This window comes from Dermochelys coriacea, chromosome 21 (genome assembly GCF_009764565.3).
Source record: "Dermochelys coriacea isolate rDerCor1 chromosome 21, rDerCor1.pri.v4, whole genome shotgun sequence".
Classification (NCBI taxonomy): domain Eukaryota; kingdom Metazoa; phylum Chordata; order Testudines; family Dermochelyidae; genus Dermochelys; species Dermochelys coriacea.
The window spans coordinates 15,704,062-15,725,542 of record NC_050088.1 but is presented as its reverse complement, the minus strand read 5'-3'; the positions used below and the strand labels follow the sequence as shown (position 1 = coordinate 15,725,542).

At 50.5% G+C, this 21,481-nt stretch overlaps 1 protein-coding gene across 2 annotated transcripts in view; it reads right to left on the bottom strand.

The window, feature by feature from the left end:
• Positions 1-1,185: 1,185 nt before the first annotated feature.
• Positions 1,186-21,481, bottom strand: part of CSRP1 (cysteine and glycine rich protein 1) — a 32,640-nt gene continuing 12,344 nt past the window's right edge. For both annotated transcript variants that reach the window (XM_038380185.2, XM_043500337.1), the window contains exons 2-6: positions 12,419-12,531; positions 9,731-9,899; positions 7,439-7,568; positions 4,357-4,450; positions 1,186-2,855 (exon numbers count right to left, since the gene is read on the bottom strand). In XM_038380185.2, coding sequence (XP_038236113.1) covers positions 2,779-2,855; positions 4,357-4,450; positions 7,439-7,568; positions 9,731-9,899; positions 12,419-12,530 — 582 coding nt within the window. In that variant the 5' untranslated portion in view covers position 12,531 and the 3' untranslated portion in view covers positions 1,186-2,778. The remainder of the gene's footprint in view (positions 2,856-4,356; positions 4,451-7,438; positions 7,569-9,730; positions 9,900-12,418; positions 12,532-21,481) is intronic.

The following is a 21,481-nucleotide window of genomic DNA, read 5'->3' as shown; positions in this document are numbered from 1 at the left end:
CAGCCTAGACCTGACTCAGAGTCACTCCTGCCCTGGGCTTAGATGCCCACAGACCGGGCATCAGTGGGGTGGAGAAATTGGGGCCCTGGGGTGAGATTAAACTCATGCCACTTGTGACCCGACTAGTTAATACAGTGTAACCTACCTTAGCAGAGCATATGGCCTGTGTTTCCCATAGGCTGCTCCTAGTAAGAGTCTAATACTGCTACCAGCTAGAGCAGGGGTGGGCAAACTTTTTGGTCCGTGGACCACATCAGGGTGCAAAACTGTATGGAGGGCTGGGTAGGGAAGGCTGTGCCTCCCCAAACAGCCTGGACTCTGCCCCATCCAACCTCTCCCACTTCCCACCCCCTGACTGCCCCCCTCAGAACCCCCAACCTATCCAACCCTGCCTGCTCCTTGTCCTCTGACCGCCCTCTCCCAGGACCCCCTGCCCCTAACTGCCTCCCTGGGACCCCACCCCCATCCAACCCCCCCGGCCTCAATTGCCCCCTATCCATGCCCCCCTACCCAACAGGGCCCCTGGGACTCCCACGCCTTATCCAACCCCCCCCATTCCCCAACCCCTGACCACCCCGCCCCAGAACCTCCACCCCATCCAACCACTCCCTGTACTCTGACTAGCCCCCAGGACCCCCTACCCAACCCCCCCCCACTGCTCCCTTACATACCATTCAGAGCAGCAGGAGCTCACAGCCTTGCTGCCCACACAGCAGCGTGGCTGTGGAGGAGGGAGTCACAGCAGGGGAGGGGCCAAGGGCAAGCCTCCCCAGCCAGGAGCTCAAGGGCCGGGCAGGATGGTCCCGCAGGCTGGATGTGGCCCATGGGCTGTAGTTTGCCCACCTCTGACTAGAGGAACTACAGTTAGCTGCTTAAAGAAAAGGATACTAGTGGCACCTCACAGACTAACAAATTTATTTGAGCATAAGCTTTTGTGAGCTACAGCTCACTTCATCGGATGCATTCAGTGGAAATAGCTGCTTGTAACACTGACAATCCCAGGTTCAAATCCTGCTGATGACTCAAGCCGTAGATAATGAAGTAGTTTTGATCCAGGTCTCTAAAGGAAGCAGCCAGTTCCCTTCCTACAGAGTCAGTTTCACATGAAGCCAAAGAAGGCGTTCTCCTCTGATGTGGCTAATCCCTCCTCTTATTGCTAGGGAAAGAAGAGACTGAACAAAAGCCTCATTCTCAGAGATTTATTGAATACATAATTTTGCTTGAACACAATCCTTGTACATGGGCCATACTGTAGAAATATTGCAACATAATGTTTCTCCCGCACTATGGGAAAGGTATGTGGAATCCTTGACATCTCTGCTTCAGGAGGAAGCAGGAGAAATGAAAGCTGTGATCTTTGCTCAGGTAACACCCTGAAGGGAGGGAATGATGCCAAGTGAATTAGTGAAGTTTTAGGTATAAACCCAAAGAACGCTCTGTGTGATCTCATGTTCTGTTACTCCTTGGTCAGTTTTTGCATCTTTCTATTCTGCTCAAGGGATCAGATGGCAGTTGAGCCCATGAAAGCAAAGCCGCACCTGAAGCCCCACAATGCGAACTGTACCAGGGAAGGTTTGTCTGTTTATACAGCACTGTAACTGAGGGCAAAACTGGCCCTGTTTGTATGTTTTTAAAAAAAAACAACAAACATTTCCCAGCAGAGTTTGCAACCCAAACACTGTGGCATCAACTGTGAAACAAGCATGAAATTGATATCTATGTTCAAGCTGAGAGAAATACAAAACAGTGGCATAAACAATGAAAAACAAGTTGGATTGTTTCCACGCTCTTGGGTTAATAGGCTAAGGTGCGGTTAGTAATGCGGGAAGAGAAATCTGGGCCAATGTTTCCAAGTTAACCAGTGACGCTGGGCGTCAGTTTTTAGGAACACCATACCAGGCAGCTTGGGGCTGGAGTTTCAGATGTGCCAAGTACCCATTTGAAGTCAGTGGGAGCTGCAGTGGTTCTGAAAGAGATCAGGACCCTGTTGGCTCCCCAAAACTGAGGCAATCTGAGTCAGTGGCCACTTCTGAAAGCACACTAGTTTACTAGTTTTAGAACCAGGGTGTAACTTCACATCGCTCTAGTGAAGTCAATGGAGCTATGCTGATGTACACCACTGGGGAGCTGGCCAGTGATTTATATTGGACTGTCCCTCCAATTAGTATTTTAAATACAATACACAATTAAAAAAAGTATTCTCCTCTTCCTCATCTGTATCTCTCACTCACATCAGTCACTGGATTTCCATCTCCCTGTCTCCAGAGGAACAATAACCCACCCACAAGCCCCAATCATTTGCCAGCTTTGATTTTTTTTACATCTATGAACAATCGAGTAAGGCTTGTTACACTCCTCTGACGTCCCAGTGGATGGCTGCATTCAGAGCCTCAGAGGATCTAGATAAGCATCCAGGTTTCACAGTTGAGCCTACCACCTACAAAATGATGCGCCCCAGCTGCCTGGAAAGTTCTCTGCATGTGTGTGCGCGCGTATCAAGGTAATTTGGCCTATGCTGCTCAATCCTGAGCCAAAGCCCACGGCTGTCAACAGGAAGATTCCAGATTCATTCGGTGAGCTTTGGATCAGGAAGTCAGCAGGCAAGTGGGTGGTGGTTTAGTTAGAATAAGCAGGAGTTTATTGACAGAAGCACTGGCAGGAAGTGGGGGGAAGGACAGGGCTGCCTTGATCCACATTCGAAGGTCAGTCTGGATGAGCTTGGTATCGGCGAAGCGCTCAGCACTGCAGGGGAGAGGCAGAGGAGCCAATCCTGACAGCTCACTCGGAGTGGATGAGTGCGCCGGCTCCCTGCCCAAAGCCAAACCCCTTGGGCCCAAAGTTCTTAGCGTAGCATCCTGCAGGAGGGGAGAAGCCATGAGTGATGACGACACAGGGAAGGGAGGGGTGCCAGCCACAGGGACATAGGGATGCGCGGGAGGAGGTTTTACGGTGTGGGGTCAGTGTTGAAATAGGCTAGTTCCCAGAGTTCAGATTAGACCCCATCTCTCAAGCAGGCAGAAACAGGGTGAAGAAACAAGCACATGGGGACTGGTTAACACCTTTCATCAGAGGATCTCAAAGCCCTTTATGAATGAGAGCCACTGTTGTTACCCACAATAGGGAAACTGAGGCACAAAGGGGGAAACTGACTTCCTCAAGGTCACGCTGCAATGTCAGTGACAGAGCTGGGAGTAGAACCCAGGTGTCCTGGCTCCCAGCCTGGTTCCTTATCCACTGCAACTCTCCTCCAGCCTGCAGATAGTTGCCCTTGTTAGCTGGCTGCCAGGGGAGGGGGTTTAAAGTTTATCCTGGGTTAATTTCTCACCTCTACTGCTAGATGTGGACAAGCGCTCCCAGCCGAGCCTTAGAAATCAGGCTCACATGGAACTCTCTCCCTTTTCCTAGATCCCATCCACACCACTGGCCCTCATTCAGTGACAACCCCCCAGATTCACTGTCAGTGAGCCCTGGACAGAGCTCACGGGATAATCATCAGGGGTGGCAGAGTCTCTGGCAGAGAGTTTGGTGCAATGAAAGGTGTGCAATCATCCGTCCCGGAGGCCAGCCGAAAGGGACATAAACCCAGGCAGTGGCAGGGCAAGCTCCCCTATACAGAGCTGGGGCCACACACAGCCAGTCATGCCTGGGCAACCCGGCTGCCAGCTCCAGCACTTTGGGAGCAGCTGCAAAAGAGCCTGGCTTTCCCCTGGGTGGAGGGGGAGAGGATGTGATGGCAACAGCCTCATGAGCAGGAAGGGTAGATGAAGGCACTGATGCCCTTGCCCCCCGGGGGCTACTAGGGCAGGCAGGGTAGGCACTGCCCACCTCTTTCAAAAGCAGAAGCATCAGGGGTTTTACAGACTCCCATTGCAAGACACTGACATGTTAGATTCACTTGGCCCTTCCAGAGGCCACCAGCCACCCTCACAAACCTAGACCAGCCTGGCTATGGCCCAGGTGGAGCAGGGCGAAGTCATTTGTAGCTGCTAGATGTGGCGAGATCCAGTGGTTCTGCAGCCTGCGTGGCCGGACCGGCATTAACTCACAAGCACCCACAAGGCCACTAGAGCATCTGAGTGCTTGCTGTTGCCATACACGGGGTGCTCCCCAGGCACATCCCTGCTCCTCTGGGGCCATTCGGACCACATCCCTGTCCACTCACATTTCAGTATCAGCTACCCCCCAGGATTTTAGCAGGACATACAATTGTTAGCATCTCGTGTGCTGGTTTGGGGTCAGCAATTACTTCTCCCCGAAGATGCACACCCGCAATACCCCGTCCCGCACCTTGCTCTGGAGTCCTCTTTCCCCCTGGGCCCTGGGGATGCCAGCACGCCAGGAAGGGGGGGTGCTCACCTTTGCAGTAGATCTCCCCATCTTTGTCAGCCAGCGTGGTGGATTCCAGACCTTTGCCACACTTGGCGCACCGGAAACAGGCCTTGTGCCACGACTGCGGGGAGAGGAGCAGAGAGCGGTCAGAGGGTGTGGGGCACAGAGAAGGGGGCCGTTCAGGCAGTCCCCCACCGGTAGGACACCCAGGGCATGTCAGTTCCCCGGCTCTCCCCAGCAGCACCCCCAGGGCCCTGCCTGGGAAGCTCTACAGTGAAAAGTGCCTTTTTCCAAGGCCCCGATCACAATCCCATTCTCCTCAAAAGGGGTTCAACCATGCTAGAGCCTGGGTCAGACCAGTCGGACACTGTTAAAATGTGGCTTGATCTCCATGGGACAGTGGATTTAAGACGAGTGTGTCTCTGGGGTACTGAGATCCCCCCAGTGTAGCTGTTTCTAGCAGCATAGCTTTGGCTTTACCCTTTCGCAGGCCCTGGCTGGTATCCCCAGCATTACATGGAAGGACTGGCTTTAATCACATGTCCTTTTGTCTGGGCAGGATCCTCCTGCCAACAAACCCCAGTGCCCAGCCCCTCCTTAAAGAGGTTTTAAAGCTTCCGAGCGCAAGTCCCAAATCACAGGCAGAATTTTCCTGGGAAGCAGCATCCGACCCTAGCCTAGCTCACATATTCCATTCCCCACGTAACACAATGCCCCTCGATAACTTGCCTGCATCAGGGACTGAACCCAGGACCTCAGCACACAATGTGGAGACAAAGCCATGCTGTGAGCATGGGCTACCCCTGCACCCATTGGATCAGCTCAGGCAAAGTCACCCATTACCATGGTGAGATGAAACTAACTGGCTCATCAGAAAAGATCCCAGGCAAGTGGGATTTCAGAGGCTGTTCTAATCCAGATCTCAACCAGTCATGCATTAAACATGCCCCTTTAACCTTGTTTCCAAACTACCAGCCACCCACAGTTTAGGATTTGCTCCTGTAAAGAATTAACTCTTAAAACATTAAGCTGCTGTTGATCAGCAAAACTCCTCTGAAGTCAGCCAAGCTGTGGCGATTTGATTCGCATCACATAAGGATCTGGCGAGAGCCCCGGCTCTGTATTCTAAAGATTAATACATCCTAAAACACTAGAATTAGAACAGGGCACCAATGAAGGTTACATCCCGATGTTGAGACCAAAGGCACCAGGCTGACTTTTAAAACTAGGGCTCTCCCAGCTGCTCCCAGAATTCCTAATGGATAAATCAGTGGAGCTGCAAATAGTGAGAGCTGCTGACACAGGAGTTCAAAACAAAATGCTTTGGGAAACATGGAACCTTCTTTGGAAAAATAAAATGTGGACTTGGGGTAGAGGCAGGAGGCAGAGACAACAGGCTGAATTATGCCACCAGCAGAAGAACTCAGTACATTTCAAGACACACACTGGAATCCCCTCTGAGTTTGTTTAGGCACAGCAATGTTTCCAGCTTCAGCTACTCAAAGATATAGAATGCAAAGTCTCCCACTAAACACTGTGCCCAGATTTTTACTCTAAGGGTCTGTTTTCACTGCAGGGTCACAACGGGTTCTTATCTGGGTGTTTCCCCTAACCCCTCTCCCATCCACACACAAAACCCTCTCACTCAAGTTTAGTGGTTCTTTCAACCCAGGCTAGCTGGCCCAAGCCTGGTTCCATTTCTGCTCAGGCTGGTGACCCACCCACTTTGCAGTGAGGACACAGGCTACTAGTGGTTCGCAACCTATTTACCATTGTGGGCCACATCCAATACAACCTCTATGGCCCTGAGGATGTCATATGGACTGCAGCTCTGTGCTGATTGGGCCGCAAGTGGCCCGTGGGCCACAGGTTGAGAACCACTGGGCTAAACCCACTTGAAAGCCAGTAGTCCTCCGATGCCTTCCCACAATTCCATGTGCCCAGGACAGACAAGTTCTCCCACAATTCACTGGGAGAGACCCAGAGCAGCTCAGCTTGCTGCAGCATGTAGAACCATGGGACATGGCCCCAGTAGTCCAAGCTATGCCCACGAGGATCACAGCCCCAGTGAGGACCCAGTAACACGAGTCAGGCTTTGCGATGTGGCGGCTCATGGCCGGGCGAGGCTAACCTGCCTGCTCAGACCCAGGTGCCAAGTCACTGGGCTAGCTCTGCAGTGAAGACACACCCATACATGAAGGGTGGCCTGGTGAAGGGAAGGGGCCTTCCTGGACAGTAGAGCCATTGGGTCAGACTCTGCCTCAGCTACATACATGGGGCTAGGGGCATGGGCAGAACTTTGTCAGGGTCCCCAGGCTGGACTAGCAGTGGGGGCCACAAAGCTGCGCACCAAGAGCCCAGGGGCTGGACTAGTGGAGGGTGCTGCAGGTCAGGACTGCACAGAGTTCCTGGGGGGCAGGGCAGAGTCTAAGATTGGAATAGCAGGAGATGCTACAGAGGCATTAGCAGAGCTGTATGTGTTCACAGGGCAAGGCCAGGGGAAGACCCAAAGACAGTCTGGAGATTTCATCACCCTGTCTTATGCAGGGGCCAGCATTCGGGGAGAGAGGAACCAATGGTCTGAAGACTTAGGAAGCCACCGGCTGGGTGAACTGGGCTGTGGAAGCCAGATCCAGCCTTCTAGAGCCTAAGGAGAGAATGCCAACATGGGGGTTTCCTTGCAGTAGGCTTGTCTTCCAGCCCAGGGCTGTGATGCACATCATTCTCCTCCCAGGGCATGGGATGGGGGGCAGGAGAAGGGACCAGCCATGATCCCCTGGGATCAGGGAGTTGGAGAGGACCTGTGGCTACCCCATGCATGTGGCTCTCTGCCACCTGCATGTATCATAAAGACAGAATTTTCAGAAGGGGCCAGCACCACCCTGAGGAGCCAGAGTCTCAAGAAAGCTCACAGCACGTTGGGTGCTAGCTGATCTCTTGAAAATCTGGCCCCATTTGTGCATGCTGGACCATCTGGTCCACGATAGCATCTGGGCTTGGCCCTGGACCATGAGCCCTAGCTCATGGACCCTTTCAGAGCTCTCAGCCACATGCTGACTCAGGAACCACCACCCTGCAGTCATCTCCCCCCACAGCACTGCTGTCTTACCTTCCCAGCGCCAATCACCTTCTCAGCAGCATACACGGCCTGCCCGCAGCGGGGGCAGCCGTCGGCACCACCCACCTTCTGGGCCAACTTGGAGGCATTGGGGTTGTTGGTGGGTTGGTGGGGCTGGCTCCTGTGGGATTCCAGTTCGGGAGAGAGTTAGTTACCTGACCTGCATGACTGGGAAGCAGCAGCAGACAGGAGCAGCTGTTGAGACGGGGGGCTCCACATTCAGGGAGGAAGAGAAGAGAGGTCTCTGCTAGGGCCAGATTGTGAGAAGGGCTGAGCACATGGGTTCCCAGTGGGGGCCGAGCCTTTCGGAAGCTCTGGGCTTCTTTCCCAGTGTGTAGAGGAGTTAGAACAATCCCCGCAGGGGACACACAGCGCAGGCATGCTCCATGGGAGGTCTGCCTCCGCAAGTGAAGCACGGCCCTGATGGATCAGGGCGCTATCATGAGAGACGGCAGGCTAGAGCACTGTCGCTCCAGCAATTCTGGCCGGAGGAGCTCCTCCCACAGTGTGGATGGCTTCCCAGGTGCTATAAGCCAAGGCGGGGGGGGGAAGACTTCAGCACATGTTGTCAAAATCCTTGCTGCTGTTTGACTGAAGTTTCCCTTTCCCCACCAGCTCTGCAAGGTGCACCAGGCGAGGTCTGCACTGCCCCCAAAGGTGGGTGTTTACAGCATGAGGTGCCGGAGTCCTTCACTCAATGGAGGTAGGTGAGTCAACCCTATACCCTGCACCTGAGATTGACCCAGATTAGCTCTTTGTAGCCGAACCCAGCACCCACTGTCAGCACTGGTTCAATTTCAGCAGGTCTCTTGGTATGGACATGTTATTAGGATGGAACCAATTACAAAGCGCGCTTACCAAGGGATGCTGCTGCACAGCCGGGGATCACATGTGCACCAAAGGCTTCGGTGGCCAATGATGGACCAAGAGAACATCTACACTGCAGCATGTGTGCGCGAGTGCAGTTGCAGCTCATGTAGACTTTCCCACGCTAGCTGTATTCTAAGTAGCTGTCTGAAAACAGATATGAGGGTACAGTGAGTGATGCAAGCATCACCCTGGGATGCACAAATGAGTACGTAGCCAGGGGGTCAAGCAGCCTTGCCCAGCCTGCACTGACGCCCACACTACAACATCTTCACTTCTATTTTTAGCAAGCTAGCTAGAGTACAGCTAGCGCAGGTAAGTCTACACAAGCTGCAAGTCACAGCCCTGGCTGCAATGCAAACCTAACTGTAGACTGAACATCTGGCCAGATCATCTGAAGGACCTAGCTAGAGATTGATCCAGGTGGTGCTTGATCTTCAAGGGGGCTATGTCCCTTTGGGATTTGCCTTGATGATTATGAACTCCATCAAGGTCAGAACTCCAGCCCCTCTGGGATTTTACAATGAGGCCACCTCAACATAGCAATGGCACTGTAAACATACACCTTTGTTTGGCAGCGAAGACACAGCTGAAGGGCTGGTGTACACAAGAAAATTTGTGCAACCCGGCAACATTGCTACAGGGGTGTGAAAATCCACACCCCTGAGTGATGTCAAGCCAACCTAACCCCTAGGGTAGACAGCACTAAGTTGATAGAAGAACTCTTCCATCGACTGAGCTAATGCTCTCTAAGGTGCCACAAGTACTCCTTTTCTTCTTGGGGAGGTGCATTAACCACAGCAGTGGGAGATCCCCTCCCGTTGCTCATTTGCTGTAGCGAGTGTCTACACCAAAGCACTGCAGCTGTGCCACTGAAGCATTCTGAGTGTAGACATAGCCGAAGCCAAGCTTTGATTGTATTGGGCCTCAAAGTATAGGCCTCCTGTTCTTCCTGGTCACTTGAACTACCCAGGAGGACAAGGGCTACTGGTCTCGTTAGGCTCCTGCTAGGTTACGTTCTAGCTGCCAGCTTGATTCTGTTCTCAGGGTTGCCTTTGTTAACGGCAGGGGGCATTGTCTCAGTAGGTGAATGGCCCAGCTAGACTCCCAGCTGCAGCCAGGCACTAGACTGATCCAGTCAGAGGATCCAGGGCAGAGGTTGGCGTTTACACGGCGGGGAAGAGTCTGCCAGCCAAACTGCTGACCACTAGAGGTCAGAACTTTACACTGAAATAGAAGGACGTGGTAGAAAGCAACGTCTCTTAAGAGCAGGAAATGCTAGCAGAGCTACTCAGCTCCCCAGGGTCCACAGTGCCCCTCCCCACTGGGGCACCCACAGCCCAGAGCTGGGATGTGGGTACCTCTCTCCAATTCCCTTTTATAGTCACTATTTTTTAAATGAAGGTTCCAACTCACTCTTCGTATTTGATTCCCAGCGACTCTCCCTTGTCGGTGCTCAGGGTCCCTGCTCCCTGCCCATAGCCGTAGCCTTTGGGGCCATACTTCTTGCCATAGCAGGACTTGCAATAGATCTCTTCCCCATGCACAGCCACGGTGGTGCTGTCCAGGTTCTTTTTACAGACCACTGGAGAGGAACAAGGGGAATGTCACCCACAGACCTTGGCCAGGAGTCATCTCTGGCTTCTGGGCTGCCAGAACACACTAGCAAGTCAGAGAGCATCAGTTCTCTCAAGACATATGTGTCAGATTTTTAGGAGTAAGGAAATTCCCAGACAAAACCTTTGTTAATGTGGAGTGTGCAGAGCAACATACAGATGAAAATTCATACAGGAACATTGGCATGAGTTAAACAACCGATCCACCCACTCAGGTAAAAGCCAGGAAGTTCAGAGTTAAAAGGTGAAATTGACATTAACCCCAATGCTGCCAGTGGGCAGAGTGGATGCCATTTGGGAAATGACAAACTATGAAATCCCTTTACAAAGCTCATCTGCACAGTTCTAAGGGTTAATCAGGAATGGTGCAGGCAGGGAAGGGCTGCATGGATGGTCAGTGATCCCAACCTTCAAGGGATCGGTTCCATGGGACAATAGTAGGAAGTGTGTGTGCCAGGAGAAAGTACAGCTCGACCCGGGCCAACCCCGACTGTAGTGTGCTCCTGCCAATCAGGAGACTGGCAGTTTAGAACTAGCCGATGACAGGCAACAAAGACAGCACTCTTGGATACTTAGACACACTTGACCTCCAAGCCCTAGCGCTGGATCAGATAATCCAAGAGGAAGTTGTAGGGGCGGGGAGGAGGCTGGGAGGCGCAGGACCAGAGGTAGGGCAGAGCTCAAAACAGCCCAGCTGGCAGTTACCTACCTCCGGCTGTAAAGGAACAAAGAGGCTGGAGGAGGAAACAGCAAGAGCTAGGCACTGGTGTGTGACTGACAGACTCAACCCCCATCCCACACACATGCCTTAAATGTCAGCAGGAAGCCGCTCCCCATGGCCTGCTTGTCTCCTTGCCAGAAGAAAAATTTCTTGCCCTTAAACAATGTTTCAAGAATGCAAACAAACACAGATCCGAGCGCTCTCCTCTGAATGCTCTGCAGGCCCAGCACTTTTCACCTAAATATGGGATCTTAAATCTGCGCTTCCCATCCCCATGACTAAATATGGCGCTTTTCCTCCTGGCCAGCAGCTCCCTGGGCGCTCTCTGTGCTTGGAGAGTAGGAGGGGGAAAAAAGGAAAAGGACAGTTTTTGCCATGTAAGGAGGGTTATGTCAGGAATTTCTGCGGGTTAAGAGCTTCCTGAGCCCGCTGTAGCAGAGCTGGGCTGGTATTCGGAGCCCATCTAGCCCACCGGTTCAGCAAATCCCCACCAGCTGAGCCATCAGGCATTTAATCTACACTTAAAACTTACACAGCCACATCTGTCACAGGGGTGTGGGGGGGGAGTGGGGGGGAAGAAAAGCACACCCACAGCCACTATAACGATGCTGGCAAAAGCCCCAGTGTAGATGCAGCTATGCTGACAGAACTGTGCTTCTGTGGGCCCAGCCAATGTCCTTTGGGAAGGTGCTGTTCCTACACGGGCAGAAAACTCCTTCTGTCAGCCTGTGCTGCACCCACACCAGGACGTACCTAGGCTCTGTAGTTCAGCTGTAGCCTTACACTCGGGAGAAGCAAACAAACAAAGACTGAGGCTCGCAGGCGTGCCCCATTTCCTGTGCGGGGAAGCAGACACCGGAGTGCACCTGTCGGGTGGGCGATCCTGTGCCATTGCATAAACTCTGGATGCGGTGGAAATTCCTCCCCTTTCCCTGCCAGTTATGATCTCTGGAGAACTACATTTTTTGGGACAGGAGGTGCCAGCAGTGGAAAGCAGCTGCACTACTCAACCCAGCGTTTCTCTGAGCCCAGGAGACCTCCACCCAGGTGGGAGCTAGTGCATCAGTTGTCACTCCATGTCAGCATCCTTTCCAGTGCTGTGTGGCATGTGAAGGCTGCCGTATGTACGGGCTGAGGCTACAGCTACCAGATGGGTGAGGGTGGCCCAGACACTGAACTGTCAGCATCGGGCATGCTGCAGGCATTTGGTCACCAGAATGGCCAGCAAGCACAAGGCAAAGCAGCATCCTCTGTCCACAGATCCCCATGTCCTGCAGGGTTCAAAGGCCACACTCCAGCCACCTGTAAGGTGCCACACAAACCCTTCTTTCTTCATTCAAAGGCAGTGCAGAGATGCACCCTCATGGAGTTTCTAGCCCTCAGCACCGCTAGCATGGCTTTGCTGTGGGATGGTACAGCCAGGGCTTTAAAATGGTGCATTTAGGCATCTAGGGGGCCCGTGCGTTAGACCCTAGTGTGGTTTAGGATTAGTGTTTCATTTAGCAATGTGGGGGCGGAAGTTGTATGGATGTTTTCCCAAAGCACCCCTGACATTTCAGTCCCTAAATCACCCACTGTGCTTTGCAAAAATCCCTTACCCACCTCTGGAAGAGAACAGAGCTGCTCCCAGCCTAGCAGTAATTATCCAAATGTCAGCTGTCTGCTCTGCAGTGGCGGGGGCATGTTTACATTGCTGGCAAGAGCAAGCAGGCCACAGCATTGCCATGTCAATGGAAAGGCCAGGACCCCGTGGGGCACTGTACTCACGGCATAAGAAGCAGGACTTGTGGAAGCTGTTGCCTTCGCACTGCACCTCCTCGGCGAAGTACACGGCCTTCTGGCACACGCCGCATTTCTTCCCTCCACCCCAGTTCGGCATCCTGTGGGAAACAGACAGGAAAAAACAGATTCACCAAGGGCACTGAGCAAAACAATTGCTGGATGGTGCAATTAGAATCCTGGACACCCCGCAGGTGCCAGGGAAAGATCCTAATGTCACAGTGACATCTCAAAACCCAGGTGTGTAGGCTCCAACCAAGGACATACGCTCTGCACCTAAGTCACGTAATGCACAGATTGGAGCTGCATACACTGGCATTGCCTGCAAATCCCAGGAATGTTTCCACTTGTGTCCCAGAACTTTCTTGCCTGGAGCTGGAGCATTGCATTTTGGCGCTTGTAGTTAGTGCAGGTGCCCCTAGGTATAAGGGAAGAGTGGTGGGATGCATTTGGTACATGGGTCACACACTGGTTGCCTCAGTGGTGTCCTCAGCAGCTTTCCACCTGGCCTGTGGCCGGGCCTAGATCAGTCTCTAGGTTCAGTGTGGCGATTCAGCTACCCTGGAGTGCTAGGCGGGGCCTGGGAAGGAGATCAGATTCTTGTGTCACAGGGCACACAGAGATTTGCACCCCTACAACATGGAGAAATGAGACGCCTCTTCGTTGCTTTGCCAGAGGTACAGGAATTTCCCCATTTCCATGGATCCCTAGGCCAAGGAATTTTAGGGGAGAAAAGGAATCTAGATTAACAGCACTGCAGGATAGGTTAACAGCACTTCTCCTGGGCCCCAGGTCTGTCTAAGGTGCCCCTCACCATAGTATCACCTCTGGACGTGAGAATTTTTGTACCCTTTGGGCATGACTGACCCTGTACTCGTCACCAGGCCAGAGAGAACCAGCAACTCCCCGTTAAAAGAGGGTAAAGGAATGAGAGCTGGAAAGCGGAGAGGAAGAGAAGATAATCTGCACAGGCTCAAATAGACAGAGTCTCACCCCACATTCTGAGCCCTAGTTATCTCCCAGTGGAATGACAAAGCAACAGGCCTGGGGCAACATTCCTCAGGGACTGGCTGGCTGGCGTGTGGGGGATGAGACGGCTGGAAGAGCAGCCTGAAAAATGTCACTAGAATCCCCCCCAGTCTGCTGGTGAGGATGAGAGAGGGGAAGGGGATCCCAGAAAAAGGCAAGAGACCATATTTGTGACTGCATCGTGTATACCCAGACTCCACAGTCCTCCCCATGCCCCAACTGCATGCGCTATTAGAGTATTAGCCTTCCACATGGCCTCCCTGTTCCTGGGAGATTGTTTTATCTTGGATCAAACGCCAGAGAAGAGAATCAAGGAAGCCCAGGATATCTGGAGACATGCCTACATACTTTACAAATGTCACAAAACATTTAATTGCCTTGTCTAGGTCAGCCCTGAAGTTCTAACTTGACTGTAGGGGGGTAGAAAGTGGGGCTTCCTATGGGGTCTCCTCTTTTCCTGGAAACTCAGTGCCAAAAGGGTATCAGAAGGAGACCACCGAGTTGAGGCCCTCCATGTGCGACCCCACGTTTTATAAAGTGCTGAGTAATCAGTTAGGATCAGGCCTTCAGCTAACTCCCAAGAACAGAACAAGACATAATCCATCATCTGAACTGGCTTCTCAGTGCATTGCAGGCCCCGATACCCTTCAAGGGCCAGTCTCATCCTCTGCCCCCGCCAGCCCGATGACACTGGACTGTAGAGTGGTTGGGACAGTGCTTGCTCTGGTGCCGTACAGCCAGGTAGAGAGATTATTCCAAGGACCATGCACCCGGTGGGAACACGCAGCCTTGTGCTCTTTGGCACAACATCAGTGAAAGCAGCAGGGCAAGTTCCCAAGAGATACAGACGGGTTTGCAGAGACTGATGCCACACACCAGACAGAAGAGTTAACGGCCTCCACCAGCTTTAGTACTACAGCTATGATGAAGAAGCAGCATGGTCCAGTGGTTGCAGGGGAGGGGAAAGCCTGGATCTGGGGGCCTTTCCTTATTCTTTCTCTGACTCCCTCTGTAACCTTAGGCAAGACACAGTCTCCTTATGCCTCAGTCCCCCATCTGTACAATGGGGTAATACCCCTGCCCTGCCTCACAGGTGATTGAGGAGAATAAGTGCACTGAAGACAGTGAGACCCTCAAATACGGCCCCATCACTGCACTATAAATATTTTAGACTGAGAGGTGAGGCTGCAAACTCCACCTGCCCACACAGTCCCGGTGAGATTGCTCCCTTGAGTGTTGGCAGCATCAGGCTGTCGTTCTTCTGTCAGGAGAGGCTGAGATCTTGCAGTAATGAAAGAGCTACATAAAATATTCCACAAAACTCCTGAATTAGGGCTTGTCTACACTTGATATGCACAAGTGGCAGGGCTGCGACACTGCAGTGTAGACACTCGCTACGGCGACATGAGGGATCCTCCCACCACTGTAGTTAATTCCCCCACCCCACCGCACCCCCCTCTACCCCAAGAGACTGTAACTAGGCCAGCGGAAGAATTCTTCCATTGACCTAGTACCATCTATGCCGGGGGTGAGGTTGGCTTAACTGTGTCACTCGGGAGAATGGGTTTTTCCCCACACCCCTTAGCAACACAGCTGGGTCAACCTAGCTTTTTAGTTGAGGCCAGGCTTTACGGTCACTCATTAAATGAGTTTGGTGATCTTAGCCTAGGTTCAAGTATGCCTGGACTCAGGACTGGGACAGCAGAGAGCTCCAGGTCAGGACTGAGGACTGGTCTACACTGAAAAAGTTACAGCAGTATAGCTTCATCTCTCGGGGGTGTGAAAATCCACCCTGTGGAGAGGCTTAGTTAAGCTGACCTCACCCCCAGACAGACAGCGCTAGGTTGATGGAAGAATTCTTCTGTCAACCTAGCTACTACTGCTCAGGGGAGGTGGTTAAACACCAGCAATGGGAGAACCCCTCCTGTCCTCATACGGAGCATTGAGGCTGAAGCGCTGCAGTTGTGCTGCGGTAGTGTTTCAAGTGTAGACGTAGCCCAGTGGTTCTCAAACTTTTGTACTGGTGACCCCTTTCACATAGCAAGCCTCTGAGTCCGACCCCCCTAATAAATTAAAAACACTTTTGTATATATTTAACACATTATAAATGCTGGAGGCAAAGTGGGGTTTGGGGTGGAGGCTGACAGCTCGTGACCCCCCCCCCATGTAATAACCTCGTGACCCCCTGCAGGGTCCCAACCCCCAGTTTGAGAACCCCTGACGTAGCCTGAGGGACAGACTTGAGGCCAGTACTGGGCTAGCAGGGCAGCACTCGCGCATTGGCGGAGCTGTGAAGAGGGCTGACCCGGCGGCTAGGCCTTGCTTTAGCAGTTCCTCCGAGTCGCAGCAGGACATTCCAGTACCAAATATATTTAAGTGGCCTGCCTGAGTTGCAGGGTTAAACAGCTACCTAGGATGGGGGATTGTGTCAAGGGACCACCTAAGGGTGTCTTATGGGCAGGGTGACCCACTTAGTTAAAAGATTAACTCCAGCAGTCTGCAGTTCCTTGCTCCTCCCCAGTGCCCTGCAGGCTGGGGTTTGTGCATTTTCCTTTCTGCTGCTCTGGATGTCCTTAAAAGGACTGTTTCTCAGAATCTAATTTCACTTGGCTGGCATGGGAGGGAGCTCAGTCCCGCTCAAAAAGGGCGGCTCCCTGGAGAACAGCAAAGCGGATACCAGCCATACAGCACCAGGCCACAGGCAGCCCAGATGCAGACGCCTTGCAATTACCAGGACAGTGCACTGGGGAAGGCCACTTCTGTGATTAGAACAGAGCTTCTCTGACCCTTACAGTACAATCCTAAGCATTTTCCCACCCGCCCTATGTCAGATACCAGCCTCCCCCGTTTCAGAAGGGACAGGTTTCAGAGTAGCAGCCGTGTTAGTCTGTATTCGCAAAAAGAAAAGGAGTACTTGGGGCACCTTAGAGACTAACAAATTTATTAGAGCATAAGCTTTCGTGAGCTACAGCTCACTTCATCCAAATGCATCCAATGAAGTGAGCTGTAGCTCACGAAAGCTTATGCTCTAATAAATTTGTTAGTCTCTAAGGTGCCCCAAGTACTCCTTTTCTTTTTGCGAATACAGACTAACACGGCTGCTACTCTGAAACCTGTCATTATGCAAGGCACTGAATTTAGCCGTATAGAGTGGAAATCTGTCAACTTCATGAAAAAACTCGCACAGATACAGACAGACATCATCTTCCTCTCCAAATGCAAACAGATGGACATCATACTGAAAGGACTGAAGGTAAAAAATCCATTACAATCTACATACCATACAGACTATGCTGACAGCTTGTGCCACACACTCTCAAAGAAACTGCGGAACCACCTGATCAACATCCTCTACAGCAAACAGGGAAAGATTAAGAAGGGACAGAGAGACCATCACCCCTTACTCTTCAATTAGTCCCCTCCCCCCCACTACTCCTGGATAAATTCCATCTCTAGTAACCGGCCAACCAAAGGCCACCCTGTAGTTTCAGAGAGATACACATATCTGTTATTCAGTGCTCCAGCGTGTGCTGTGTTCCACCCCAGAGGCAGCTGCAACCAAATTCAGTCTAGCAGGATTTGCTACAGCAGGCACTGAATCCAACTGTTTGTCCTCCTCAATGGACCAGCTTTTTTCAGGAGCAGTTGTAGGAGAGGGGTTGGGATGATCCCTCTTTGACCCCAGTTGTGTGACAGATTTAACAGTGCAGACGCAGCCTAAGAGAGCGTGCCTGGGTTGGGGGTCTCCTAGCAAGTCTACCACAAGAGATTTCAACAGTGAACATGGTATAAATAGATTACCCAATAAACAAAACGGCCTCAATTTACCTCACAGAAATATGGGCTTGTGGGACCACTAGCGGAGTGAGGTCTTCTGATTGTTCAATCTATGTCCTCCTCTCCCCTCCCTCCCCCCACATGCACACTCAATCCACAACTCACATACAAGAGCTTGAACACTGAGTGGGGAAAACCCAACTGGCAGAGGCTGCAGCAGGGATCAGAAAGCAGCAAGAGCATTATTCTAAGGGTTCAGTATTGGCAGGAGAACAGGAGAGCCAAGGAGGTGTAGTCAATAAACATAGGAAAGACCAGACCAGATCAGGGGTCTGGCCAGTCTAGTCCAGTGTCCCATTGGACCATGGCCAGTACCAGATGCTTCAGAGGAAGGTGCAACCCCCTCCGCTCAGTAGACAGATGTGAGATAATCTGCCCCCCCCCTTTAAGGCATCAACCTAACCCCTGCTAATAAATGACCGGATTAAACCAGGAGGTTTTTGTAGCCCTTCAGAGTTTGTTACAAGACTCAAAGAGGGATCAGAGATTTATATGGATTACAAGAATATCCAGAGTTATAACAGTCAACTAAATTCTTGACCTCAGTGACATCCTGTGGCAACGAGTTCCACAGTCTAAGTCACACAGTGTGCGTGCAAAAAGGTTTTTGTGGGTTTTGAGTTTGGCACCTTTCAGTTTCATTGCACGTCCCCTTCATGTGTTACATGATGATGAGAAGAGACGCTCTCCAATCTACTTTCTTTATTCCACTTGCTTGACAGATACTTTGATCATGTCCCATTGGTGAGTGGGGCAGCTGTCACAGGATTCTGGAGAAGGGAGTCTGTGCAGTTGTGAGCTATTTGAGGAAGGGTTTGATTTATCAGAATCTAGCGTTTTCTGAAAGCTGTGCCGGGCATCTTAGAACATAGTTCTGTGTAAAGCTGCTGAGTTCATCTTATCCCAATCTTCAGATTTTGAATTCACTAGGTGATGTCTTATTCTACCCACAGTAAGTGTGAAAGCTGCGGATCAACATGGGAAAGGGGCATTCAACATTTAGCGTGTCCCAACAAATTCACACATTGATGAAGTTGAAGGAAACAAGCAACTGAATGGACGGAGTGGAAAAAAAACATAATTCCACTTCTTGAGGAGAGCCAACACGGTCCAATATTAGTGACGCGATTGAGAGAATTCATGCTCAGAGGGCAGAGAATCTGTTTCTTTGAATTCTTTAAGAACAACTATGCCACTGAATGAAACACTATCATGGAAGCAGAACATTGATTCACCTGACAATCCTGCAGGAGAGACACTTTCAATGCCATCGTCACTGAAATGTAGCCACAGTGACAACTTAAGTGCCTATTCCAGCCCTTTAGCATGAGCTGAGATCAGATCAGTGATCATGCTATAAAGACAACGGATATGAAAGGTAGACTGAGATGTGATAAGAAGCTGTAACCACTTGTGCCAACATCCCCTTCAGTGCAACCCAAACAAATGATTCAAGCACTTAGCCACAGATTAAACCTCTCTGGAGGAGTGTGACACTCCATACCTCAAAGCAACACCCAAGAACCCCTATATTTACCACCATCATACGATTATGATGTGTTTTTTTTACAAAGTTTGCCTTGGGAGGTATCATTTAAGAAGTTGTGATCTGTTGAACCTTAATATCCTGTTGAATTGTATGTGTTATTATATGGGATGTTATGAAGTATTGTTATATGTGCTACTGAAATATGTTGTGACGTTGGTAGACGCTCACAGCCAACCTTTCAGTAGGGACAAAGGAGCAGCCATCAATGGCCAGACAGGCTTAATGATTCATCAAGACCCATTCCACTATCCCAGAGAAGACATGTATTCCATGGGGCCGGACTAACCCGTGTCACAGCAAGGATCTTTCTAGCAGCTGGAAGAAGGTATAAAAAAAAAAAAGAGAAAAAGAAAAGGAGTACTTGTGGCACCTTAGAGACTAACAAATTTATTAGAGCATAAGCTTTCGTGAGCTACAGCTCACTTCATCGATGAAGTGAGCTGTAGCTCACGAAAGCTTATGCTCTAATAAATTTGTTAGTCTCTAAGGTGCCACAAGTACTCCTTTTCTTTTTGCGAATACAGACTAACACGGCTGCTACTCTGAAACCTAAAAAAAAAGAGAGACAGTGATATCATCACTTGGCCTCCCCCCCCCCCCCCAAGAACATCTGGAAGACAAAGACTTTGAACTGGGGAAGATTGATCCCAGGCTGGAAGGGGGTCCAGTCTGTGTATTGTAAGCTGTACCATCTGGTAGGATGAGAGATTGTTTGATTCAAATCTTACTTAGTGGGCTTGAGTTAGAATTTAGATGGTAAATTTATTTTTATTTCTTAGGCAACCAACTTTGATCTCTATGCCTGCTACTTGTAATCACTTAAAACATCTCTCTTCCTGTAGTTAATCAATCGGTTTTATATTTTACCTAAAAACAGTGTTGTTTTGGTTGAAGTGCTTGGGGAAATCTCAGCTCAGTTTACAAAGGCTAGTGTATATCCACTCCACACTGAGGGAGTGGCGAACTAAGTAATGAGCTTACACCAGACAGGCTTCTGACCAGTGCAAGACAGTATAGTCCTGGGGTGCTGGGGAAAATTAACTGAAGCCTCTCTGTTGGTGGTTCATGAGGGGCTGGGAGATCATTCATGTAACTCAGTTTGGTGTGTCCCTGTCTGTGGATGGCTGTGTAAGTGCAGTGCCTGCCAGAGGCTTGTAGCTTGACATCAGCATCACAGTGTGAGTTATAGCCCAGGCTGGTGGGTTTGGGGAGCTCAGGTTGCACTCTGGGGACCCCATCACAAGCAGTTTGACTTGCAGGGCCACTACTAGATGTTTCAACAAAAAGGAAGATCTAAAAGAATCAGCATGGGTATTAATAAAACAAACAGGACAAGTGACCCCATAATAGGTATGAGTAAATATGGCTGGCGACCAGCTTGGCTTAATAGTGAAATCCTTGCTGATCTGAAACACAAAAAAGAATCTTACAAGAAGCGGAAGATTGGACAAATGACCAGGGAGGAGTATAAAAATATTTCTCAGGCATGCAGGAGTGAAATCAGGAAAGCCAAATCACACGGAGTTGCAGCTAGCAAGAGATGTTAAGAGTAACAAGAAGGGTTTCTACAGGTATGTTAGCAACAAGGTGGTCAGGGAAAGTGTGGGACCCTAACTGAATGAGGGAGGCAACCTAGTGACAGAGGATGTGGAAAAAGCTAATGTACTCAATGCTTTTTTCCCCTCTGTCTTCACGAAGAAGATCTGCTCCCAGACTACTGCACTGGGCAGCACAGTACGGGGAGGAGGTGACCAGCCCTCTGTGGACAAAGAAGCAGTTTGGGACTGTCAAATATAAAGGGAAGGCTAACCACTTTTAAATCCCTCCTGGCCAGAGGAAAAAACCCTTTCACCTGTAAAGGGTTAAGAAGCTAAAGATAACCTCGCTGGCACCTGACCAAGATGACCAATGAGGAGACAAGATACTTTCAAAGCTGGAGGCGGGGGGAGCGGAGCAAAGGGTTCTCTGTGTGTTGCTTTTGCCAGGGACAGAACAGGAATGGAGTCTTAGAACTTAGTAAGTATCTAGCTAGATATGTGTTAGATTCTGTTTTGTTTAAATGGCTGAGAAAATAAGCTGTGCTGAATGGAATGTATAGTCCTGTTTTTGTGTCTTTTTGTAACTTAAGGTTTTGCCTAGAGGGATTCTCTATGTTTTGAATCTGATTACCCTGTAAGGTATTTACCATCCTGATTTTACAGAGGTGATTCTTTTACTTTTTCTTCAATTAAAATTCTTCTTTTAAGAACCAGATTGCTTTTTCATTGTTCTTAAGATCCAAGGGTTTGGGTCTGTGTTCACCTATGCAAATTGGTGAGGATTTTGGGGGGAAAGACATTTCCAAGCGGGCTCTTTCCCTGTTAGATACTTGGTGGTGGCAGCAATAGGGCAAGGGATAAAAGATAAAATAGTTTGTACCTTGGGGAAGTTTTAACCTAAGCTGGTAAAAATAAGCTTGGGGGTTTTCATGCAGGTCCCCACATCTGTACCCTAGAGTTCAGAGTGGGGAAGGAACCTTGAAAGGGACTATTTAGAAAAGCTGAACAAGCACAAGTCCCTGGGGCCGGATGCGTTGCATCTGAGAGTGCTAAAGGAGTTGGCGGATGTGATTGCAGAGCCATTGGCCATCTTTGAAA